The 20,897-nt window shown below is 38.1% G+C and overlaps 1 protein-coding gene across 1 annotated transcript in view; it reads right to left on the bottom strand.

Moving 5' to 3' along the window:
* Positions 1 to 20,573, bottom strand: part of PI15 (peptidase inhibitor 15) — a 28,644-nt gene extending 8,071 nt beyond the window's left edge. Inside the window, exons 1-5 of the mRNA XM_068672122.1 lie at positions 20,353 to 20,573; positions 19,457 to 19,794; positions 1,498 to 1,616; positions 1,075 to 1,207; positions 807 to 922 (exon numbers count right to left, since the gene is read on the bottom strand). Coding sequence (XP_068528223.1) covers positions 807 to 922; positions 1,075 to 1,207; positions 1,498 to 1,616; positions 19,457 to 19,729 — 641 coding nt within the window. The 5' untranslated portion in view covers positions 19,730 to 19,794; positions 20,353 to 20,573. The remainder of the gene's footprint in view (positions 1 to 806; positions 923 to 1,074; positions 1,208 to 1,497; positions 1,617 to 19,456; positions 19,795 to 20,352) is intronic.
* Between the last annotated feature and the right edge of the window lie 324 nt (positions 20,574 to 20,897).

Here is a 20,897-nt window from a genome sequence, read left to right as displayed (position 1 = left end):
CTATGTCTCTGCCTATTATATATTAAATGAATGGTCAGAGAGACCATTCATTTACACTGTCCATGTTGCTTCTGAAGCACTGGTCCAAACCAAACCTTAAATTGAAGCTCTCCCCGATCCACACTTCAGTGATTCATTCTGCACCCAGACATGCGCTTGAGTTGATGTCTAGTGAACACTGGGGAAAAAAATAATTTCTTCATTTCAACCTAACACAGACTATCACAGCTATCTCATAATAGGGGTCATCCACAGGTGACTATGACAGATAATTTGATGGACCCAAATTTGAAAGGTAAGATGAGATTTGTAGACACTGAGCTTTATAGAAAAATCTATGCTAGGGCTGCCCTTATGCAGCATGGTTATAAGCAAAGGTGTCCTGTGGGCAAAAACGTGGGTTCACAGTAAATCAACAGCTTGATACACAGTCCTGTAGCTTACCTGAGGAAGTCTAACTCATATAGCAGTATGCAACAGAGTGAAGAAATGAGGAATTAAAAGTAAAGCTAAGCAAACACATACGAAGAGGACAAGGAGAATGGTGACAGTAATAATCATAAAAAATGTTTTTTTTCTTTTGTTCTGTGCACATCAGGTTATTTTTTTCTCTCTTTTTTTCTCTTTGTATACCAAAGACATGCATTTGCAACATGTTCAAATGTGATGTTAGAATGAATGAGCAGTCTGCAGAAAAAAAGCATAAATAGAGATCAGGCTGCAGAAAAATGAGTTAGCAGTCCTATGAGAATACCCAAACATGCATGCAGTATAAAAATAAACAATATTAAAAGAAAGTAACTCACTTTGGGGCATAGTTGCATACCAAGTAAACAGCTCGTCGCCAAACAGATCCCCAGACGTTCATATTGTGGCATGTGTGGATTGCGCAGCCTATACGGTTGGAAGTGGCCCAAACCATCTGAATAAATATTCATTATTGGTGAAGTCCAAATTGAAAAGAAATACATATGTATTATATATACATTTATATGACAGAAAGCTATAAATACATCACAGAAAAGTCCATCTTTGGACAGAACATTTTGAATAGAAGAATGTAATTTATGTAACCTGTGTGTAATGGGTGCACATGGGTCCATAGCATCGCATGGGACACCTGGGGTTGCAATCCTGAGGATAAGGGAAAGCATAATCCTTCACCTCATCGTACCATGGCTTTACCAGCTGGAGAATAGATCGATACCTATGTTTATTTAAAAGGCAGAAAGAAAAATATGTCATTTCAGATTAAGGTACTTTGGAACTTTCTGCTGCCAATCCCCATGATGCAAGTCACCTAAAAGTACATTTCTCAAAACATCATTAGGAGCATAGTATTAAGCCAATACCCAACCCAAGTGAAAAATCTCTGTGAATTATAGATGGATATCAATTATTGCTATAATACTGGATGAGTCTTGTATCAGTTTAAGATCTGAATCCCAAAGGCTTTACAAAGGGTAACAAAATAACTATTTCATAGTATTTGCTTACCTTCCAGTTCTTACAGACAGGTTCTGGCCCAAGAATCTCAGTAAGTAGGAAGGTCCATGGTCCCAAATGCAAGTAGCAGCCCAAGCCTCTGCAGATTTGGCCAGAGTTTCATCCCAAACCTGACAAAATAATCACAGAATCACAGAATTTCTAGGTTGGAAGAGACCTCAAGATCATCGAGTCCAACCTCTGACTTAACACTAACAGTCCCCACTAAACCATATCCCTAAGCTCTACATCTAAACGTCTTTTAAAGACTTCCAGGGATGGTGACTCCACCACTTCCCTGGGCATCCTGTTCCAATGTCTAACAACCCTTTCGGTAAAGAAGTTCTTCCTAACATCCAACCTAAAACTCCCCTGGCACAACTTTAGCCCATTCCCCCACATTCTGTCACCAGGCACATGGGAGAATAGACCAACCCCCACCTCGCTACAGCCTCCTTTAAGGTATCTGTAAAGAGCAATAAGGTCACCCCTGAGCCTCCTTTTCTCCAGGCTGAACAAGCCCAGCTCCCTCAGCCGCTCCTCGTAGGACTTGTTCTCCAGGCCCCTCACCAGCTTCATCGCCCTTCTCTGGACCCGCTCAAGCACCTCGATGTCCTTCTTGTAGCGAGGGGCCCAAAACTGAACACAGTACTCAACATGCGGCCTCACCAGAGCCGAGTACAGGGGGACAATCACCTCCCTAGCCCTGCTGGTCACACTGTTTCTTATGCAAGCCAGGATGCTGTTGGCCTTCTTGGCCACCTGAGCACACCGCTGGCTCATATTCAGCCGACTATCCACCATCACTCCCAGGTCTTTCTCCGCCAGGCAGCTCTCCAACCGCTCATCTCCCAGCCTGTAGCTCTGCTTGGGGTTATTGCGCCCCAGGTGCAGGACCCGGCACTTGGCCTTGTTGAACTTCATGCAGTTGACCTCAGCCCATCGGTGCAGCCTATCCAGATCCTCCTGTAGAGCCTTCCTACCCTTGAGCAGATCGACACATGCACATAGCTTGGTGTCATCTTTAAACTTACTGAGGGTGCACTCAATGCCCTCATCCAGATCATTGATGAAGATATTAAAGAGGACCGGCCCCAGCACCAGTAAAAGTACCAGTAGGCAGTAGTATGCAGAAAAAAAAAAAAAAAAGCAATCATGGTGAAAGAATATAACACATATCTTAAGTCAAAAACATACTTAAGAAAAAACAGATTTATAACCTAGGCAAAGACCTCCTGAATCCAGAAAATCATGGGTCAGCACAGTAACAGCAACAGTATTTCAGCATTTGCCCTAAAGGTAGGCAGAATCCCTGCCTATATCATCAGAGGAAGGCAGGTATTCATATTTCTCCTTTTTATCTGGAGCAGGCATTCACCTGCCATTTTCCCTCCTGAATTTATGAGATCCATGTGTGGAGGGGAGTGAAACATTGGATAGAACACAGAAGGTTAAAGAGAAGTACAGGCGCATAGGGAAGAAAAGTTCAGCACAGGTATTACATACCCTGCAAAACCCCAACATTTTTGAAATAGGATCTCAGGAATATCTATAGCCAGCGAGAGTGTGTGTGGCAGCTTTTCATATTTGAGGCCACAAGGTCAAGAAAAGAGATTCCATAAAAACAAAGACTGTGGGTAGTTTCCAGGTGCAGTATGAGTTTCACTACTTTGTTCTGTGTTCGAGCTGACACTGCTACCTGACTGAAATAAAAAGATAGCAGTTCGGTAAGAAGACCTGTTTCAACTTCTTATGTTCTAGTCCAGTGGTAAAAACATGACAGTAACACTGTCTCCTTTATATACTTTGCGTGTTTGCTTACATGCTGTTTTTTCCACAACAAATAGGCTGGCCTCAGCAATAACACAGTTATCATCAGTAGAACCTGCTGCACCACTGGAGCTCCAGATGAAGAATATCCTACCATGCATAAATATCTAAGTGTTTAAGTGACACCCAAATAGGCTCTAGATCCTGGAATTAGACATGAATTTTGAATAATCCGTTTGGACTGTTTTGGTGCAGGAGAGTTTTAGTGAATTACAGGTAGAAAAGCAGGAACAAAATATGGTAAAAATGCTTACCCAGCCCATTACATCTTTTTATACACAAAGTTAAACTCATAAATCTCGACTGGTTACGAAATAAAGAGTATGTTCTGTAAAGTATGAAATAAGAAGCAAAGTCAGAAATAAACTTATCAAAGGATAAGGTGGCCCACAACACAAATATTTTCTGTACTATGTGCTAATACAGATTTCCAAAACACTGATTTCATAGTTTTAAGTTCCCAAAAAATCTCAGAGTGAATGAGCTGACCACAGATCATGAACTTGGACATTAATTTACGTCCCTGACTCTGCCTGGTAGTTTGTGACATTTCTCTAAGTGAACAGAACAAACTTTAGTAAATTTTATGGAATTGCCATTATCATTCAACAAAGCTTTTCCGAATATGGAGTGGGTGAGGTACTTCCTAGATTAAAGCTGAAGAAGTGCAACACAGATCAATATGAACCCTTAGCACAAATGATCTTCAATGTGAATCACCTTAGGGAAAGTAAGATAATGGTGGTTAAAGGAGAGATTTACTTTACATTTTGATCATGAAATGTCCCAGACTGAAGTCAGAGAAAATCACCAGTAAAAAGGACAAAACAGAAGAGTTAGGAAGAAGCATACTAAGAAGGAATAGTCTTTGAGCCAGAGAGAGCTTTGACTTTACCTCTGAAAAATGAAGGGAGTTTCTCAGAGGATTTTCATGGAGGAGATATATCTATACCTTAGGTAAAGAAGGCTAAGCTGGCACGCTACCATACAAAAGAAAGGGACCTGGAGCTGCTTTGGCACTGTCCATAACCCAGAGAATGCTCCAGTGTCCAAGAGGAAGAAAACTGTACAGATATTTGTTCTGATTTCTATCTCTGCTGTTAAGCCAAATAGCTGAATGCAGCCAGCATAAAAATAACCCTTTATAATCTCTGTGGTTTAACAGTGGTCCCAAAAAGAGGGCTAAAAGAGGAGGCAACAGTAGGCACTAGCATAAAAGTGTGCATGGGAAGTGTGCTTGAGAGGCCAGGGCCACAGACGATGCTTGGAGCTGCCCAGGCCCAGGGGAATGGAGAAGCATATGAACCCAGCATGTGGGTCCAAACACAGCTGCCTGGTGTGCATCCATAACGGGCAACTCAGCCAGTACAGTGACACCCCATAAACACTCTCCTTTGCTGAGATTAATCATGCCTCTGGCATGAGTGCTCTCTGCCAGGAGGCTGAACATGAGGTTTGTGTGCTTGCTCCCAAGTGACCTGGCTGCAGTCCCACAATAATTTGAATGTGTACTGTATTTGCACAAATAGCACCAAGCTCCTGCTTTTCACCCAGCGTATTTTTGCATACTGAATTGCCTTGCAAAGTAGTATGTTAGCTGTTTAAAAGAACTGTGAAGACTGGATTAGGTTTTCACCATTAATACCCTCTAAAAACTGGGAATTCTTCCCCCTTGAACAGTGAGAACATTGGTAATCCACTTTCTTTCTCTTTAGCTTCATTTTCTGGTTCTCAGAAATCATTTGCAGCATTAGACTGGGAAAGTTATATGGGGTTGTTTCAAACTCATTTAAAAATCATGGGTTTGGCAGGTAAACATTACTGCGATATATATATATATTTCACTCTTCTTGCCGTTATCTACTCAATCTCAACCATTCTCTGAACATATGACATTTTTGGCCAACATGAAAGAGAAAGAGAAAATATAATCACTGAATAAGGAATAAAGGGGGAGGGAGAGAGAGGAGGGAGGGAGTATCAGCAGCAGCTTCTTTTAATTACCTCCACTCCTTCATTAACAGGCTGGTGAATTTCCCTTTTATGGAGTCCCCTTCTACTAGGCAAATCATTTGGATTTCATGGGAGAGAACAAAACACTTCACCAAAAACTTTTTTTTTTCCTCCTCCCTCTCTCTCTCAGAAAAGTGATCTCAGTACATTTAGGACTACCTCTAGATCCTCTGCACAAGTAAAGGCAAATAATATAGGCTGAGGCAGAAAAAAATGATTGTGAATCAGATAAAAATTATCTTATAATGATCTAAAATCTAAACTTTCTAAACTGCGAGAGACTGCACTGCTAGTTCTCCCCTTTCAAAAGAAGTCTGATCCTGAGTCAACACTTATATTAATTTTTATCTCAGTTTGGTCCCATTTTGGGCATGTAGGACAATGCGGCAAATGGATTTATGGCTTTTTGAACATGTAAGGCTTAACTGTTATACACAAAGAAATAGGATATATGGAAATAGAAAAATATCCTAAAAAGAGAAACTGAAGTAACTCGAAAGACAGAGGGGCAGTTTCAGTGTGAGAAGAAATTAAAAAGCTAGCTGAATTTTAAACAATAAACAAATGTTTAAAAAGATCTGATAAATAAAATTTTAAACTGTGTAATGATGGCCAATACAGGCTTTCTATTAAATATGTCAGAGAAAGCTGCCTGATATGAACAAAAAATTGCAAAAAGGAAAAGGAAAAAGAAAAAAGATTTGCATGCAGAGTGGGTCAAGATCTGAGGATGTGACTCATCCTCGTACTAATCATGCAGGCTCACAGTGCCAAACTTTGCTCATTCTCTCCTCAGGGATAGCAAACCTTTGTTTGCTAAGTCATTAATGGTTGGGAAAGCAATTGTCTTCCTGCCACACAATATCCCTCCTGAACTCTCCAGACCATTGATTCGGTCGATCTCGGAAATCTCCTCCACCTGGAGAGGATCCTAACTGGATCTAACTAAGCTGTGATAGAGTTAAAGTGTCTCATCACACTTCCACTGGCAACTCGAAGTCAACATCCTTTGGCCAATTTATTTTTCTTTCTTCTGCCAATGATTATTTTCCTAGAAAGCTGTCTGACTGTGCTCTCTACACTGCTCTGTCTCCCTGAAAAACTACACTTCAAAACTACATTTCACTTGAAAATTGTCAAATGGACCGAATATAGGGAAGAGGCTAGTGCTTTTATACAGAGCATTTCCACACCAAGAAAGCTCTTTTCTGAGGTTCTATGAGGTTGTTGTAGGGTGTTCTGTGCACTCATACAACATGTGATCTAAGCATTAATAAAGTCAGTGGGAATTTTGTCAGTGAGGCTAGACTTTAACCCAAGGTTATCATTTTCCCCACTCTGTAAACAAACAGTCAAATAAATTTTGTTATTCCAATAATCTATAATAAGCAATGGAGAATAAAATGAAATCTCTTTAATATTAAATGAAATTTCTCAAAGACCGCAAAGGAAGCTTCCTTTCTCAAAGAAAACCTTGTAAAGTGGGTCATGGTGCCCTCACACCTTTCTGTCTTTCTGTAGTTGTTTGCTGTCATTGTCACTCTTACATATGTAGAGGGGAGGGAGATGTCCTTTTGTTCTTTGCTGGTTTATCTTTTATTACCATAAGGTCCTAATCACCACTGTCCTCTTAGGTAATAAAATGATCATGAAGTTGAAGAAGCATTACAATGAAAAAAAAAAAAAACTAGAAGCAACTACAGTATTACAAAGACTTTTTCAAAACATTTGTAGAAGAATAACTGGCTGTTCCCTTTCCACATTGATAGCTATGCTTTAATTTGAAGAATGGTGTATATAACCACTGTAACTATGAACTGAACTTAGAAACAAAATTCTTCCACTCTTTCTCACTGTGTCATAACTGTACTCCTAATATTTATAGTTCAAATGCAGTATTTTTCTCTTTTGACCCTGATTAACACGTCTTATGGGGCAAATCCTGATACAGAGGGGAAGCTAAAGCTGAAAGTAGCAGATTACTTCACACAGAAACTTCACTATTTTATCTGCAAGTAGAACACATTGAGTAAGTCTACATGAAACAGATTAAATGGAGCTTTCTTATTCTGCCTCACTTATTCTTATTGCAAACCTTCTAACGGACTGCTGAATTACTGTGAATATATCACTATGCTGGCTACATTTACCCTGTTGTATTTTTTTCAAGAATGAACACTAACCTTCATTGTTTACTGTCTTATTTGTAGTTTCTTATTTCTAGTTTTAAATGCACTACAGCAACATTTATTACCACATCTTGTATATGCAAACTTTGCTGAGAACATTTGTGAATGACGGATAAATGAAGTCATATATCCATTATTTAAACTATTCTGTCTGAAACAGAGTAAGGACTCAAGGCATCATTGTCAGTTTCTGGAGCTCACCTTCAGTGACAGTGAAATCGAGCCTCGGCCTTTTGAAGGTATTAAGGGATTGTGTCATTTCTGACCTGTAACTTTACCAACGCACGTGTGTGTGTGTGTGTATATACTATAGGTACAACTGTTTATAGGCAAAATAATTAATGCCAAATCTTCCTTTACGGACTTTATCTTTCCACTGTGCACCACTCAGTTTTGCTGTACAATAGGTTGGAGTCCTTGTAGTCTGGCTTCATAGTATCTGTACTATGTAATTCCATACAGGTCAGAAAAACTTTCTCTTGTGTAAGGTCTGACTCAGGACCTGTGCATATCAGTAGAGCTCATCATACAACTGCTTTTTCCTTGATTAACCTCAGTGAGGTGGTCCAAATATAAGCTACACAACATTTATGCCAGGAACCAATATTAAAACATTGGGCTCCAAGTTGCCTTTGTGAGATGTCAGCTTGCAGCCCACAGAACTCTAGGATGTGATCTTTCTTTCTGAGAATTCAGCTTGGCCAACCAAAGGACTGCCAACACCTGGAGAAAAGGCTATGTCAGGTGATATTCTGAGAGATTTTCCATAGCTTGAAGAACCAGAAACATACTACATTATGAAAGTACATTTAATGAAAGATCCTAATTTTCTGAATTGTCTGAAAAGCTCAAACAGAACAGTGGCAATGTATTACTATTACTTCAGTTTCCTGATCACACACCTCGAGGTTTCTTATTGCTTTAGAGAGAACATTTTAAATATTTTGATAAAAAAAAAGACAGAGAGGGTTTCCTTCCCCTGCCAAGGCCTTCTCTCATATTTTGAGTGCTGCAAATGAGTTCTAAGATGTTTTAGGTCATGCAAACTATGGCTAGCTAAGTCAAGAAAGGAAAGGACAAATGTCTTGAAAATCTCATTGACCCTTGACAGATGCTTTTCTTTTGATAAACTGACAATACCTACCCCTGCAAAGGTAAAACTGCTATATTCTTAAATTGCTTTTATATATAGCAGAATATACTAGTTACTTGTTTCCTATTTCTGCAATATATCATCTCCTCATTTGAAAAATAAGGATCTCAACATTTCATAGGTTTTCAATAGGAGAGAAAAAAAAAAAAAAAAGAAAATAAAACAACAAGCAAACAAACAAAAACCATTTTTACTATATAAATATGAATATGTGTGCCTGTTTCTCTTGCAACTCTTCAACATACTATCAAAGAAAAATAATAAAAACAAAATCATGATTTTCATTTTCCATGTTGCCGGTACTTATCCTCAAATTTTTTATCTGACTGGTAAAATCTGGAAGACATGGTCTGTTTTTTTGTTGTTGATGTGGTGTGTTGTGTTTTTTTTCCTCATAAAGCAATTAATGCCTTCTACCAAAGCCACCAGTAATATCTGTCAACACTATACTCCATTTGCAAGCCCTAAGAATAATTTCACATTGCCTTTTTCTAATGACTCACCACTTCAAGTGTAAAAATAAAATTTGCACAGATAAAATGTTTATTTCAATTTCCTTACAGGTAGACAAAAAAAAAAAAATCTGATTCAAGCAGTGAAATAGCTTTCAAGTAAAACAGATACATAAAACAGTAATATGTTTAGAGCTAAAAAGGTAAATTAAAGACTTAATTTTTATTTGCCCCCACTAGAGAGGCCACACCTGAGAACATATAACTGATACATTCATCTGTAATGATATCCATTTGAAAGTTGTGTAAGTTAAGAATTAGGAAGCAGAAAGATTTAGGATCTGTTACTCCTGGAAAATGTAGAGTGAGAAAAAAATCAGTCTATCCCTTGGTAGTCCATTTCTTCATAATGCAAGCATTATTGAGATGTGGTTGACTATTTAGGTAAAGACGACTTTCTATGAGAAAGCTGAAACATTTTCATTTAACTTTTCTTGATTTCCTGATTTTCAGAGCCAAAAATTATCTGTTTTCTTTTCAGGGCAAACATATACCTTCCCTTCACAGTGCAGATTTCCAGTGACAAAAGAAAATATCAGGAAAAATATCTTGATCTGATTTAATGTGGCAATACCCTTATACACTCCTTGCTGTATAAGAGACACCATTACCAAAGCAAATTTAATTCTCTCCTTCTCTGCAAATATCCTGAAATCATTACTCATGGCAATGGATCACAAGACTTTGTGATCTAGACAAAAAGTGAGCAGAATATTTTGTAATACACTGTATTAAAGTGTTTCTCTTTCCTTGTGGATATCTGTGTAAACTGAAGCATTCAAGTTTACTGCCTTCAGTGTCCCAGAGATAACATGGAAAAAACTAAGAAGTAGGAGCACTGCTTCCTTCAGATTGCCAGCAGGCATATTGTGTAGCTAGAAGAGATTCATTCACTGGGAAATAAAGATATATTTTCAACCTGGGCGAACAGAGGGTCTTCTAAAGATCATTTTAAAGCATTCAGACAATGCAGAACCATACTTCCATTCTTCTGCAGTCATCATAATCCTTAAACTTCCCTGACTCATCTTTGTCAGTACCACAGAAGCTCCCCTCACCTGCACAAGGGGCATTGCTTGAAATATTAAATACTAGCAGCAGTCCTCTGTACTTTACATTGGACTTTGTTGTGTTTGTTTGTTTTTAATGACATATCAGCTGGGGTAATATTCTACTAATTTCCCAGTGGCAAAGCAAGTATTTTAAGCAAAACACACACCTCTCAGTCACTCACAATCCTCTCAAGAATCCCCCAGGGCACCCAGCAGTCAAGGGCTGCTGACCTTAATATTAAGCAAGCGTGCTGTGTCTCACCCCTTAACCTGCTGCCACCAGCTGTCCATCTGGAGTGACAAGCTCCAGATACTATATTAAGTTACATTTTGCAGTAATAATAATATAAAGTGGCAATTTGTCAGTTTTGGCATCTTATTTGTCATTAATATATGTTTACTCATACTAGTATCTTCAGATTTCTTTTTGGTACCAATAGCACAAACAAATCCACAGTAGTTCCTATCTACCTCAGAAGGTGGCCAGTAGGATCATCTTCTAGCAGTGATCAAAAAATTAACCTTTCTATATCAGACTTCTAATTTTATTCTCTATTAACCCTGTTCTTTTGCTTGTTTGTCCAGCTGAAGATCAGCCACACTTATTTTCAGAATGGCAAAGAGTAGGAAAGAAGAAAACCTCAATTAAAACAGTTTCGACCTATGAGAAAAACATTGGGATGCTGAAAGATGAAATCCAACATTTCCAGCCCATCTGTGCAGCTGCACTCCACAGCTGCTAGTTCAAGTTCCAGAGTTAATTAGCAGATGTAGGCTCCTACCCCCAATATGCAGGTCTTGTCCTCATACGTTATTCATCTGTATATACTTGCACCGGCCATAATGCTCACACGTGTGGTGGCCATTTCTCAGAAATCCCACAGAAGCGTGCAGGGCATGCAGGAGTCCCTGGAACAGCTTCTTCCCTTCTCTTTTGTATAGCTGAACCTGTAGCTTTTTAAGGTTCAGGAATTTTCTGTAGGACCCCCCACCACATCCACTACCCTAAATTACAAAGCTTAACAAAACTACCCACCAGCCTTTCTACCTGCTCGCTTTTTCTAGAGTCACTGAAAGAGCCTCGTCTTTTTGCCTTCACTTTTTTCAATACATACTGTCATGAAAACATATGAGGTCATTGGAATTTATAGACAGATTTGGCAAACTTTTTGTATTTGTTTGGTCTCTGAGATCATTTGGACTCCAGGCGCTCTCTCTCTCTCTAAGAATACAAATACTTTTTGCTCTCAACTGCCACCTGTTAGACATTTTACTGTGCATACTGTAATTGGTGCCTACTGCATGTACACATCCTTCCCCATTAGGTAATAAATGGGTACCGTATTAGGTACTAATTAGAACTTTACACAGAAAATTCCCAAAGTCTGTCCCCTAGAGAAAAAGTCTTGATGGGAACTGCAGTTCTGTACTTTTTTTTGCAGATTGTATTAACACAGTTAATACATCAAGCTGCTTGTCCAATACTCCACTGCAACTCAAAGTAAAATTGTGCAATGGTTTATAGTCAATTTACTTTCATATAAACAAACCTCCAAACATCTGATTCACACTTTTGAAGGGCTCAGTATTAGAAGGTCTAACTTACAGAACTTAGGGCATCACCAAACAGATGTCCAAGAAAACTCATTGCCAGAAATTCTTTTCTTATGAAAATTCAAGACAATTTCAAGTCTGTATTTTATAGAAGTTTGTATTTCTGGTTGTCTATTTGGTGCAAATTCAAACTCCTATTATTTGAAGCTTGACCATTGCTAATACTCAATTTGTTTCTTCTAAAGCTTGTCCACATTTCTTATCATGTTTGGCACCAGGCTTTTAAGCAATAAGAAACAAAGAGAATTAGTAGGCTGTCATATTTAATAACAATAAGCTTCCCTGATATGCTATTATTTGTTTAGCTTTTGGAAAAGTTAAATATCAGAGCTACATATCTTAAAATATTTAGTGCTTTCCTAACCTACTGCAAGGCATGTTTTGGTTGGCAAGAGCTTATCACAGAACTGGTAACAAAAAGGACCAAACTTCATCTAGCTCCATGTCACCCTGACAATTTGTCGTAAGTCTGAAGAGTAAAGTCTCTGACCTTTATCAATTTAAATATCATCTGTGCAAATTGCCTTTTATCTAAACCACAACATGTGAATAGAAAAAATATTTGTTTCATAGTGTAGTGTTTTGTTTCTCTTCTATACGGAAATAATCTACATTTTTTACTTTTTTATTACTAACCACCAAAGTTTTTCATTAAAACAAAAATGTTCTTAATTTCTTTAAAAGTTTTCAAAGAAAACACTTATTATTTTCAAAGTAGCTTTAACTGAAAGATATAGCAGCATGACATAAAAGAAAACACAGCTTCTTCTTTCTTCAGGATAAAGAGCAAGAACAATAGTTCTTTATTCTCATAAGAAGGCATCTCAATTTAAGATTGGTTTATCTTTATACAGATTAACAGATAACACTGTACAGATGGAGATGGAAAAACAGTTCACTTTCAGTTCAGTTAAAATAGACCTCAGACCCTGTCACAGGGTACCTGCAGATGCATTTGCAGGTGTAGGTGCCTGTGCTGATGGTTCTCTCCATCCTAAAGCAAGTGGTTATCTTGGGTTTGACATTCTTTGCTTTGGTTTTAGGAGACACTTTTCCATAGACTTGGACAGTCTATTCTCTTTTTCAGATCTTCTTTACAGATACAGAAAGAGGATAAAAATGTTGAGAAGTTTAAGGTTACTATCTTCTCCATTCATGTATGAAGCAAAGTGCTGTGTATTTTGGATTGAGATTCTTGTGAAAAATGCCCTGTCTCTGTTTTCAGCCAAAAAGTTCAAGAGGTGCTACATTTAATAATAAAGGAATGTCTAATTCTGAGGACCCTGGGCAGGCTGCTTTTCTATTAGAGACTTTACCAAGTTGTTTTTTGTTTGCTTAAACTCCTAGAAGGCTTTCTGCTAACACTAAATTTAAATAATGTAAATATTCTGTTTTAAAATATCATCAAGTGATGTGTGTTTTAAAAATACATACAAAACATTGGAAAGGAGGTCTCATAGCAAAACATATTCAACACAGTCATTCTTTATCATAGTATTTATCAACAATGTAATTTCTGGGGAAGTTCTTCAGATATTTCAAGAAGTACTTTCCAGGAAAGGTCTTTTCTTTTCGTCTCCTAAGCAGGTCTTTCTGTCATTCTTCCTGAAAATAACTTGTGTCTTTTATACCTCACAGAGCTAGCATCAACTTTGTCTTCACCCTAAACACCAGTTTAGTTACTGATACTGAATGTGGTTCCTAGAGGTTTGTAGTTGAAATTCTGCTAGAAGAATGGGCAGCATCCTGTATCTCACTGATAGCCACTAATAGTAGTACAGTATTCCATTATTGAGAGTGGTGCAGTAGGAAATAGGTAAGTGGATAAATGCACCTGATGGATAAAGGAAAGCTAGGTAACTCTACTCTGACAAAATTAAGAGAAAGTAACTCCATCTACTCTTGTCTTCTTTCAGCTTACTTTCAGATACCATGTTTTGCCTTTGCTGGGATAAAAGGCTGGGTATGCTGTAAAATGACTGCTTCCTTTCAAAGTTGGCATGCAGACAGAAACCTCAAACTATAACCATAGAGATCAGTTCAATGCTTTCTGCTTTCTTTTAATTTCCTGAGAGGAATCATATTCGTGACATTCATTATCTTCAGACACGCCTGTTGGTGCATTGGGGCACCAGATGGAAGGGACATACTCAGCTGTCTAAACATAAATACAAGTCGTAGGAAGGAAAAACTGGAGCCAGTCAATATATTTCATCATTACACCCCACTTGCATTCACCTCACTTGTGAATCACCAGCACAGAGCAATCTAAAAGCTATGGCCAACTGAGAAAGGTGAATTACACTGGAGAAGCTCCAAGCTCCTTGGTATCTTTCCTCCTAGAAGACTACAGTGGAGTATACTTAGATTTACTTTGTGCTCTAGCATGATGAAAACCAGATTAAGATCTTTATGCCTTGGCTCATTTCAGCCTTCACTGTGTATATAGGATTTAAGGGAACAGATCTATTCAATGGAAAAAGTAGGTCTAGGGTTAATTCTTCATTGTATTATGGTACTTATCTCTTTAAACATGCGTAGTTAAATACATGTCTAACCTGGTTTGACACTGCTGTTCCCTTATCTAATAAAGAAGCTCTAAATAGAATGCAACAGTAATTGGCTCCAATATGCAGAAATATTATAAGACATGCACATGGAAATTAGGGAACCATTATATACATACATTACTAATGCAACTTAATTAATTCCAAGAAAACTGGCAGTAAATATATGAAAAATAATGTTTGAAATGAAACAAGGAGAGAAGTTCTACTGGACAGTTAAAGTGAATATAAAGATTAATTATCTGAGTTTTGGAAGGAAATATTTAGGTTAGACATTTGGAAATCATTTCTATTCCTAAGGTAAAATATTTGCCAAGAGATGTGACTGAGACAGCATCACTATATGTGTTCAGGAGCAGACAAGATGAAAACCATATGTACTTAATGCAGAAGGAAGTCCTGCAACAGGGTGGGGATAAACTATATGAATTAAGAGATCCTATCCAACTCAATAGACATAAATCTTGAAGAAACTAGTCATGTAGTCCTTACAGGCATGGATGATTTCAGTGGGACAATGTAGATGAGCCAGGGCAAACAACTCAAGTACAAAATGTCCTCCAAGATTTAGACTGGTTTGTAAGAAACCAAACTGACAACAGCAAAAATAGGTAAACAAGTTGAGAAGTTTATTTATCAGAAATACTCTTGCATTGGAGTGAAAAACACACTAACTCACTTTTTCCATGTTCATATGAAAGGCTTTCAGGTATTAATAGGACTTTGGAAAATGTGAAGTAGTTAGAAAACATTTTATTTTTTGTTTTTCTTACCCAGAACCTGTAGCATATTCAAAAAACATTTTTAAGATCACCTTGACAGCAAGAAAATTTTATGAAGACTTTCACATTCAGGAACGAAACAGTATTGAAGTTATTTATATCTGTGACCACTAAGTAGACTATTTTCTTCCTTCTCTGAACTGACCTTGCATATTGCCTGCAGACCTTTGTGGACACAAAGCAGTCTCCATATTCAGCACTTAGCAAAAGAAAGGCCACCCCTGGGCATTACAGAGTGAACAGATTTCCTTTGTGATTTTGCCTTAGCCCACACTATAGGAGTTTCTTTTGGAACACAATTACTTTTATTTTAGAGCAACTATTGATTTATTTTGTCCATATTATCACATTCCTTCATATGGAATTCAGTAGAAGATGAGTTAGCTAAGATTCTCCATTCCTTTCAACTCCTCTGCCACCGGCTCATGAGAAACTCTCTTCTGTTGTGTTGCCATGAAGCTACTTCTGGATATCCAAGCTAATTGATTTCATGCTAGTCTGGAAATCTGTTAGTACTTTGAGTCCTAAAAAGTGACACATTCACTGAAGGCCATGTTTCCCTAAATATAAAAGAACTTATGCAATCACTGAACAAAAAGGAATTGAAACTCTATCAGACCGTCTTCCATACATTAATAGGCTCAAGTTTATCTAGAACATTTCTCTGCTCTTCAGGCAGCATTCCACAAACATCTAGCTTCATATTTTTGAGTGTATAATCTTGTCCCATCTTTTATACTTTTGACATGCTACTGCCAGTCTATTAATTACTGCGTTGATCAGTACTGGGCTCAGGACTCATCTTTGCAGAACCTCACATGACCCAGCCTCCACCAGATCAAAAGTATTATGTCATCCTTTATTCTGCAGGTATGGCATCAGTTTTTAGGGCACAAGTGAAGGCTTCAGAATGACAGTTTTGGATGAAAAGGAATAAAGGATATAAAAAGACCCAAATTAAAAGCAGAGGACATTATTTCTACATTATAGGTTTGGAAGTTCTTGTTTCCTTTTTCATTTGCTTTCCTTTCCTCACTCACTAAGTCTAGACTTGTACTTGCAGAAAAACTTCAAATCAAAGGCATCAGCACTACCAGCACCAGGAAAAAGAAAAAAAAGAAAGGGGAAGGGGGAGTATGACTCATAGAGTACTAACATCCCAAGAGAAAGATTACCCAAAGTCTTATTGACCCACAGTGCATAAAACATGCAGTTTCTTTCTCTATGGACTAACAATTGAACAATGCTTCCCATCGTTGCTTTTGACACCCCATCTGTCTACTTACTTCAGAGACTGCATACAACAGCAGGATGGAGCAGCACTAACTCCCACCTCTCCCAGAAGGAGGTAAAATGCTCCCCACTTCTGATATTGCAGTGTTCAGATGAACCTTCCTTGCCTATTGTGTGCATTGTTTGACATTTTTTGTGACCTCTCATCAAAAGTCCTAAGCACACAAAGTTTCAAGACAACAGGTACAGATTAAAGAACCAACCCATATTGCTAAACCCTAAGCTCTTACCAGTGAAGAAGAAAATAAAACAGATTTTTATAGAGGTAAGAATGTGACAGACATTCATGAAAAGAGATCCTAACAGAATTAGGAAAACAGAACAAAACACGATTTAGTAGGACTGTGGACAGAGAATAGAATTGAAAATATTTTTGTGTGTGTGTGTTTCTGAACTGCTTAGGCCATCTCTACTTCATGCGTAGGCCATCTCTACTTCATTACACTTACAAGAGGTTTCCACAATCTAATGCACCTATAGATACTTATATCAGAGAATCATATAATTGTCTAGGTTGGAAGAGACCTCAAGATCATCGAGTCCAACCTCTGGCCTAACACTAACAAGTCCTCCACTAAACCATATCGCTAATGGGAAAAGGCCACTTTCATCACTATCACTGCACTTTTCCATAGTGTTCAGAACAGGAACACACACTCTGTAACAGTCTTTCAGCACTGTGCATATTGTCTGCTGGTAATGGTAATATGCTTGTTGTTTCTGGAAATGCATATTGAATGGCACAGTCTCATTTATATATAACAGCAGTAATCTTATGTTCACATAATACAAAGCAGATGCTGTGCCATACACATAATTAGACAGAGACTAAAGAATGAACTGATCAAGTTCACTTGGGCATTAATGATACACGGGTCCCCAGCTTTGGTAGGCTTACAACACCATGCCATCTTCTAGACCTTCTGACCAAAACCTTTCTGAAGCCTCAAAGTTAAGAAGTTAAATTGAGGTTGCTGTCACACCTATGTGTGATGTTGCTCACCGGGCTTTTTTTTTTTTTTCTGTAACATTATATAAGTCAGACATGGATTGGTTAATTCTGAAATATAATTAGTAGCCAAGAGGTTACCTTCCACTTGGAGATTCAAGCTGGAGTTGCATTCTAGAGCATTACCTAAGTAAATTGATGTGGTGCTCTGAATTCTGCTGCATGAAAGAACAAACTATTTTCAAACTGGGAAAACAAAGGTGAAAGAAAGCCTTAGACCTTGACCTTGTGACTATTGATGGGGCTGATGATGATAGAAACACAGGCACATCCCATGGCTGGGTGGTACTGGTAAAAGCAATAGTAAGAATAGCAAGGAAAAAAAGTAATGCGTACGTTGTAAAGAGCATGGACCCAGTCTTGATTCTGTATCAAGTACCTCACACAGTACCTCACACAGTACCATTGCAGAGGAAAGCTGCAGCAGAACACACAACAAATATATGTGAAACCTTGGCAGTTTTAGCATGTGAGTGAAATAAATGTAGATTTAATCAAAGAAGATTTTCTCTATGAAGTATTTTTTTTACTGAACAGGCTAAGAACACTGCACTCACAAAACTTTTGGGAATACAACAGGGTGCTGGCTTCACTTAAGCAAACTGCAGGAGCACATTTCTAAAACACACAAGCCAAGGAAAGACATGGTAGGCTGCCATTCCCTCAGACATTACAACAAAGTTTATTTATGCAGAATCAAAGGAAACGTCAGTGGAGAGCTCAGCAATAAAAATGATGACTGAGCTTGACTTCTGACCTCTCTATTTTTCTGTCTCTGACCTTTCCACTTCACAAACTTCAAACTCAGACTATGGTATGGCTATAGGACTTCATCCTGCAATGTTTTGAATGCATTCAGCATTTTGAGGTGTTGTTGGGATGTGCTAAGAAATTAAATGATCAAATCCAGATTTAGGTAACATCTGTGATAGAGAGATGTCCAAACCGTTAGTCATTAGCTGCTAAAAAGGAGAAGTTATTACTATTATCCCATTTTTATGTCATGCTGATGGTGTTGTGTTTTCTCAAAACTGTTAACTGTCATCATCTGAGATGCTTTGTGACTTTAAGCAGATATTATGATGCTGACACAACTTGTCTTAGCTGTGAAAGTAAAATATTTTTTGCTTGGCCAACCTACATTTAACATTAGAGCTTCACATGCACGCATTCAAAGTTGGAACACGAAACAGCAAACATGCTGCTTTAGCTATAAGTGCCAAGTATGAAATCATGGAGAATGAGTAACTTGTATCATACCTGCAGGAACACACAATTCACATAATGAGTATTTGCCAATAAGGTGAAAAGGTGTCTGCTACAAACATAACATTCAAACACATTGCAATCCTGCATAGTAGAAAAGCATCTAAAATAAGCATTGTATTTGATGGAGAAAAAATAAGAATATTAGGTGAACAATATGCAGTAAGTAAAAACCATGAGCATGATACACACAGTGCATCAAATGAATTGCTTTACAAATGCAGTTTTACCATATTGTGTCTGAAAGTACTATTTGTGAAATAAATTAGAAATATTAACTATATTTTTTGGCATACAACAGGACAATGACTTTCAATGTACTCCACAAAAACAATGGGACTGCTAATGGTTAGCACTTTAGGCACATGTGATCACATGTTATGATCATATACACTATGATCCTATGCCACTTCAGGCCAACTAGCAGTTAAATCACAACTTCATTACTTGGGGTCCCAGCAGTTTCACTTGAACTACTCATGGAATTGGCAAATCAACAGGGCTCGTAAAAGGTTCAGAGTTTGGTATTTAGATATTTTAGTACAACTCTAAAAGATGCAAAAAAATAATGTTTTATTAAGCAATAAGAGTTAAAAATATTTTGTCTGCCTAATTAAATCCCCACAACTTAAGAAAACAAAATCACAGGCTTACAGTTTGTTTTACTATGAGGTAAATGAAGTTCACTTACCATATATTCCATGTTGGAAGCAGGTGGGAAGACTTTGCCTCTGACTTGATTATGATAATCAAGAATGGCAATCATGTCATTCTGTGAAATGTAGCGCTTCCGCCTGGCTTTGGGAATTTTTGCAGAGTCCAGATGAGCTGCCAAAGCCGTCTCAATGTCAGTGAAATTATTGTTTGACAGGAGTAGGTCAGTGGAGTTGGGTAACACTAATGCACTTGTTTCACAGAGAATGGAAAATAAGAAAGCACAACTGATTGCAGTGATTGCTGTCATTTTGGGACCAGAGGAGAAAGGACACAGAGGTACTCTGCTTTAAGTCAGGGCAGTAGGGAACAGATCTGTAGAAGAGAAGATGTCAAAGATGTGATTCTGAACATCCGGTTAGCAAGACAAAGTGAATTGACAGGCTGTGGTCTGAAAAATGATTCTGTCAGCTCAATTACAAAAACAATCCAGTCAGAACACATATTTCTGAGCAATTTTCACTTACCATATTATCATTAAATGATAATATCTTCTTACTATGAACACAGCAGATGAAATATCATTATACCCTGAATTACATGATCAGAGCTAGTAGTGCTCCTGAAAGAGTGACAGTGGTAGCACACCAGCTCAGTCCATAAACCACACTATATATCTTAAATTTGGAGACTGCAAGAAACCTCACAGAATGTTATGCTCTGAAAACAAAAAAAAATACATCCCAGGTTATGCCTGTCCTTTATGCATGGGTTGTTTTGACATCCTGTGGCACAGATAAACTAGTAGGCAAAAGAACACATATAAAGCATGAAAACATCTTAGAAATAGCATTCAGATCATAACTACAGCAAAATGTGATGAGCATTGTTAAAAGTGCATGCAAAGCAAGCTTATTGAGCTAAATGGCTTACCTCTGGATAATATCAAAAAAGAATACAGTCTATTGTTCTCCCAGTATATATAGCACTCTCCTATGTGGTGATATGAACCTTTGTGAAGGAATGTCTCTTATTACAAACCCCCAAAGAACAAAACTCTGCTGGTTGTGAAGCTTTCTGGCCACAGGAGCTGCTAACAGCTTTTATATGTTACAGTCTGCATGATCCAGAACAGGCAGTTTCTGTAAAGGTCTCCGCTCAGCCAGAAGGAGAGGGGAGGAGCTCTGCAAAGCACACACACAGTGATTGGGTGGCATCTCTGTGGCGGAGGTGGTTTGGATATTCAGTCACACCCCCCGTTCCTATAGTACAAAAAGGCAACATGCAAGACTCCCTTTTATTTCCGGTACTTCCTACGTTTATTTTCATTATTGTTATTATTTTCCTCCACGTTTGTTCTTCCTCATTTCAGCAACATCATGCTGGCTTGGTGAATGCTATTTTCTTCTTCTTTTTGAACACAAAAGGAGCAGCCTGCAGCTCAAAGTGCACTCTTGTCCTGGTTGTGGGAAACAGAG

Source organism: Anas acuta, chromosome 2 (genome assembly GCF_963932015.1).
Source record: "Anas acuta chromosome 2, bAnaAcu1.1, whole genome shotgun sequence".
NCBI lineage: Eukaryota > Metazoa > Chordata > Aves > Anseriformes > Anatidae > Anas > Anas acuta.
The sequence above is the reverse complement of the archived record's forward strand: the minus strand, read 5'-3'. Positions and strand labels throughout refer to the sequence as shown.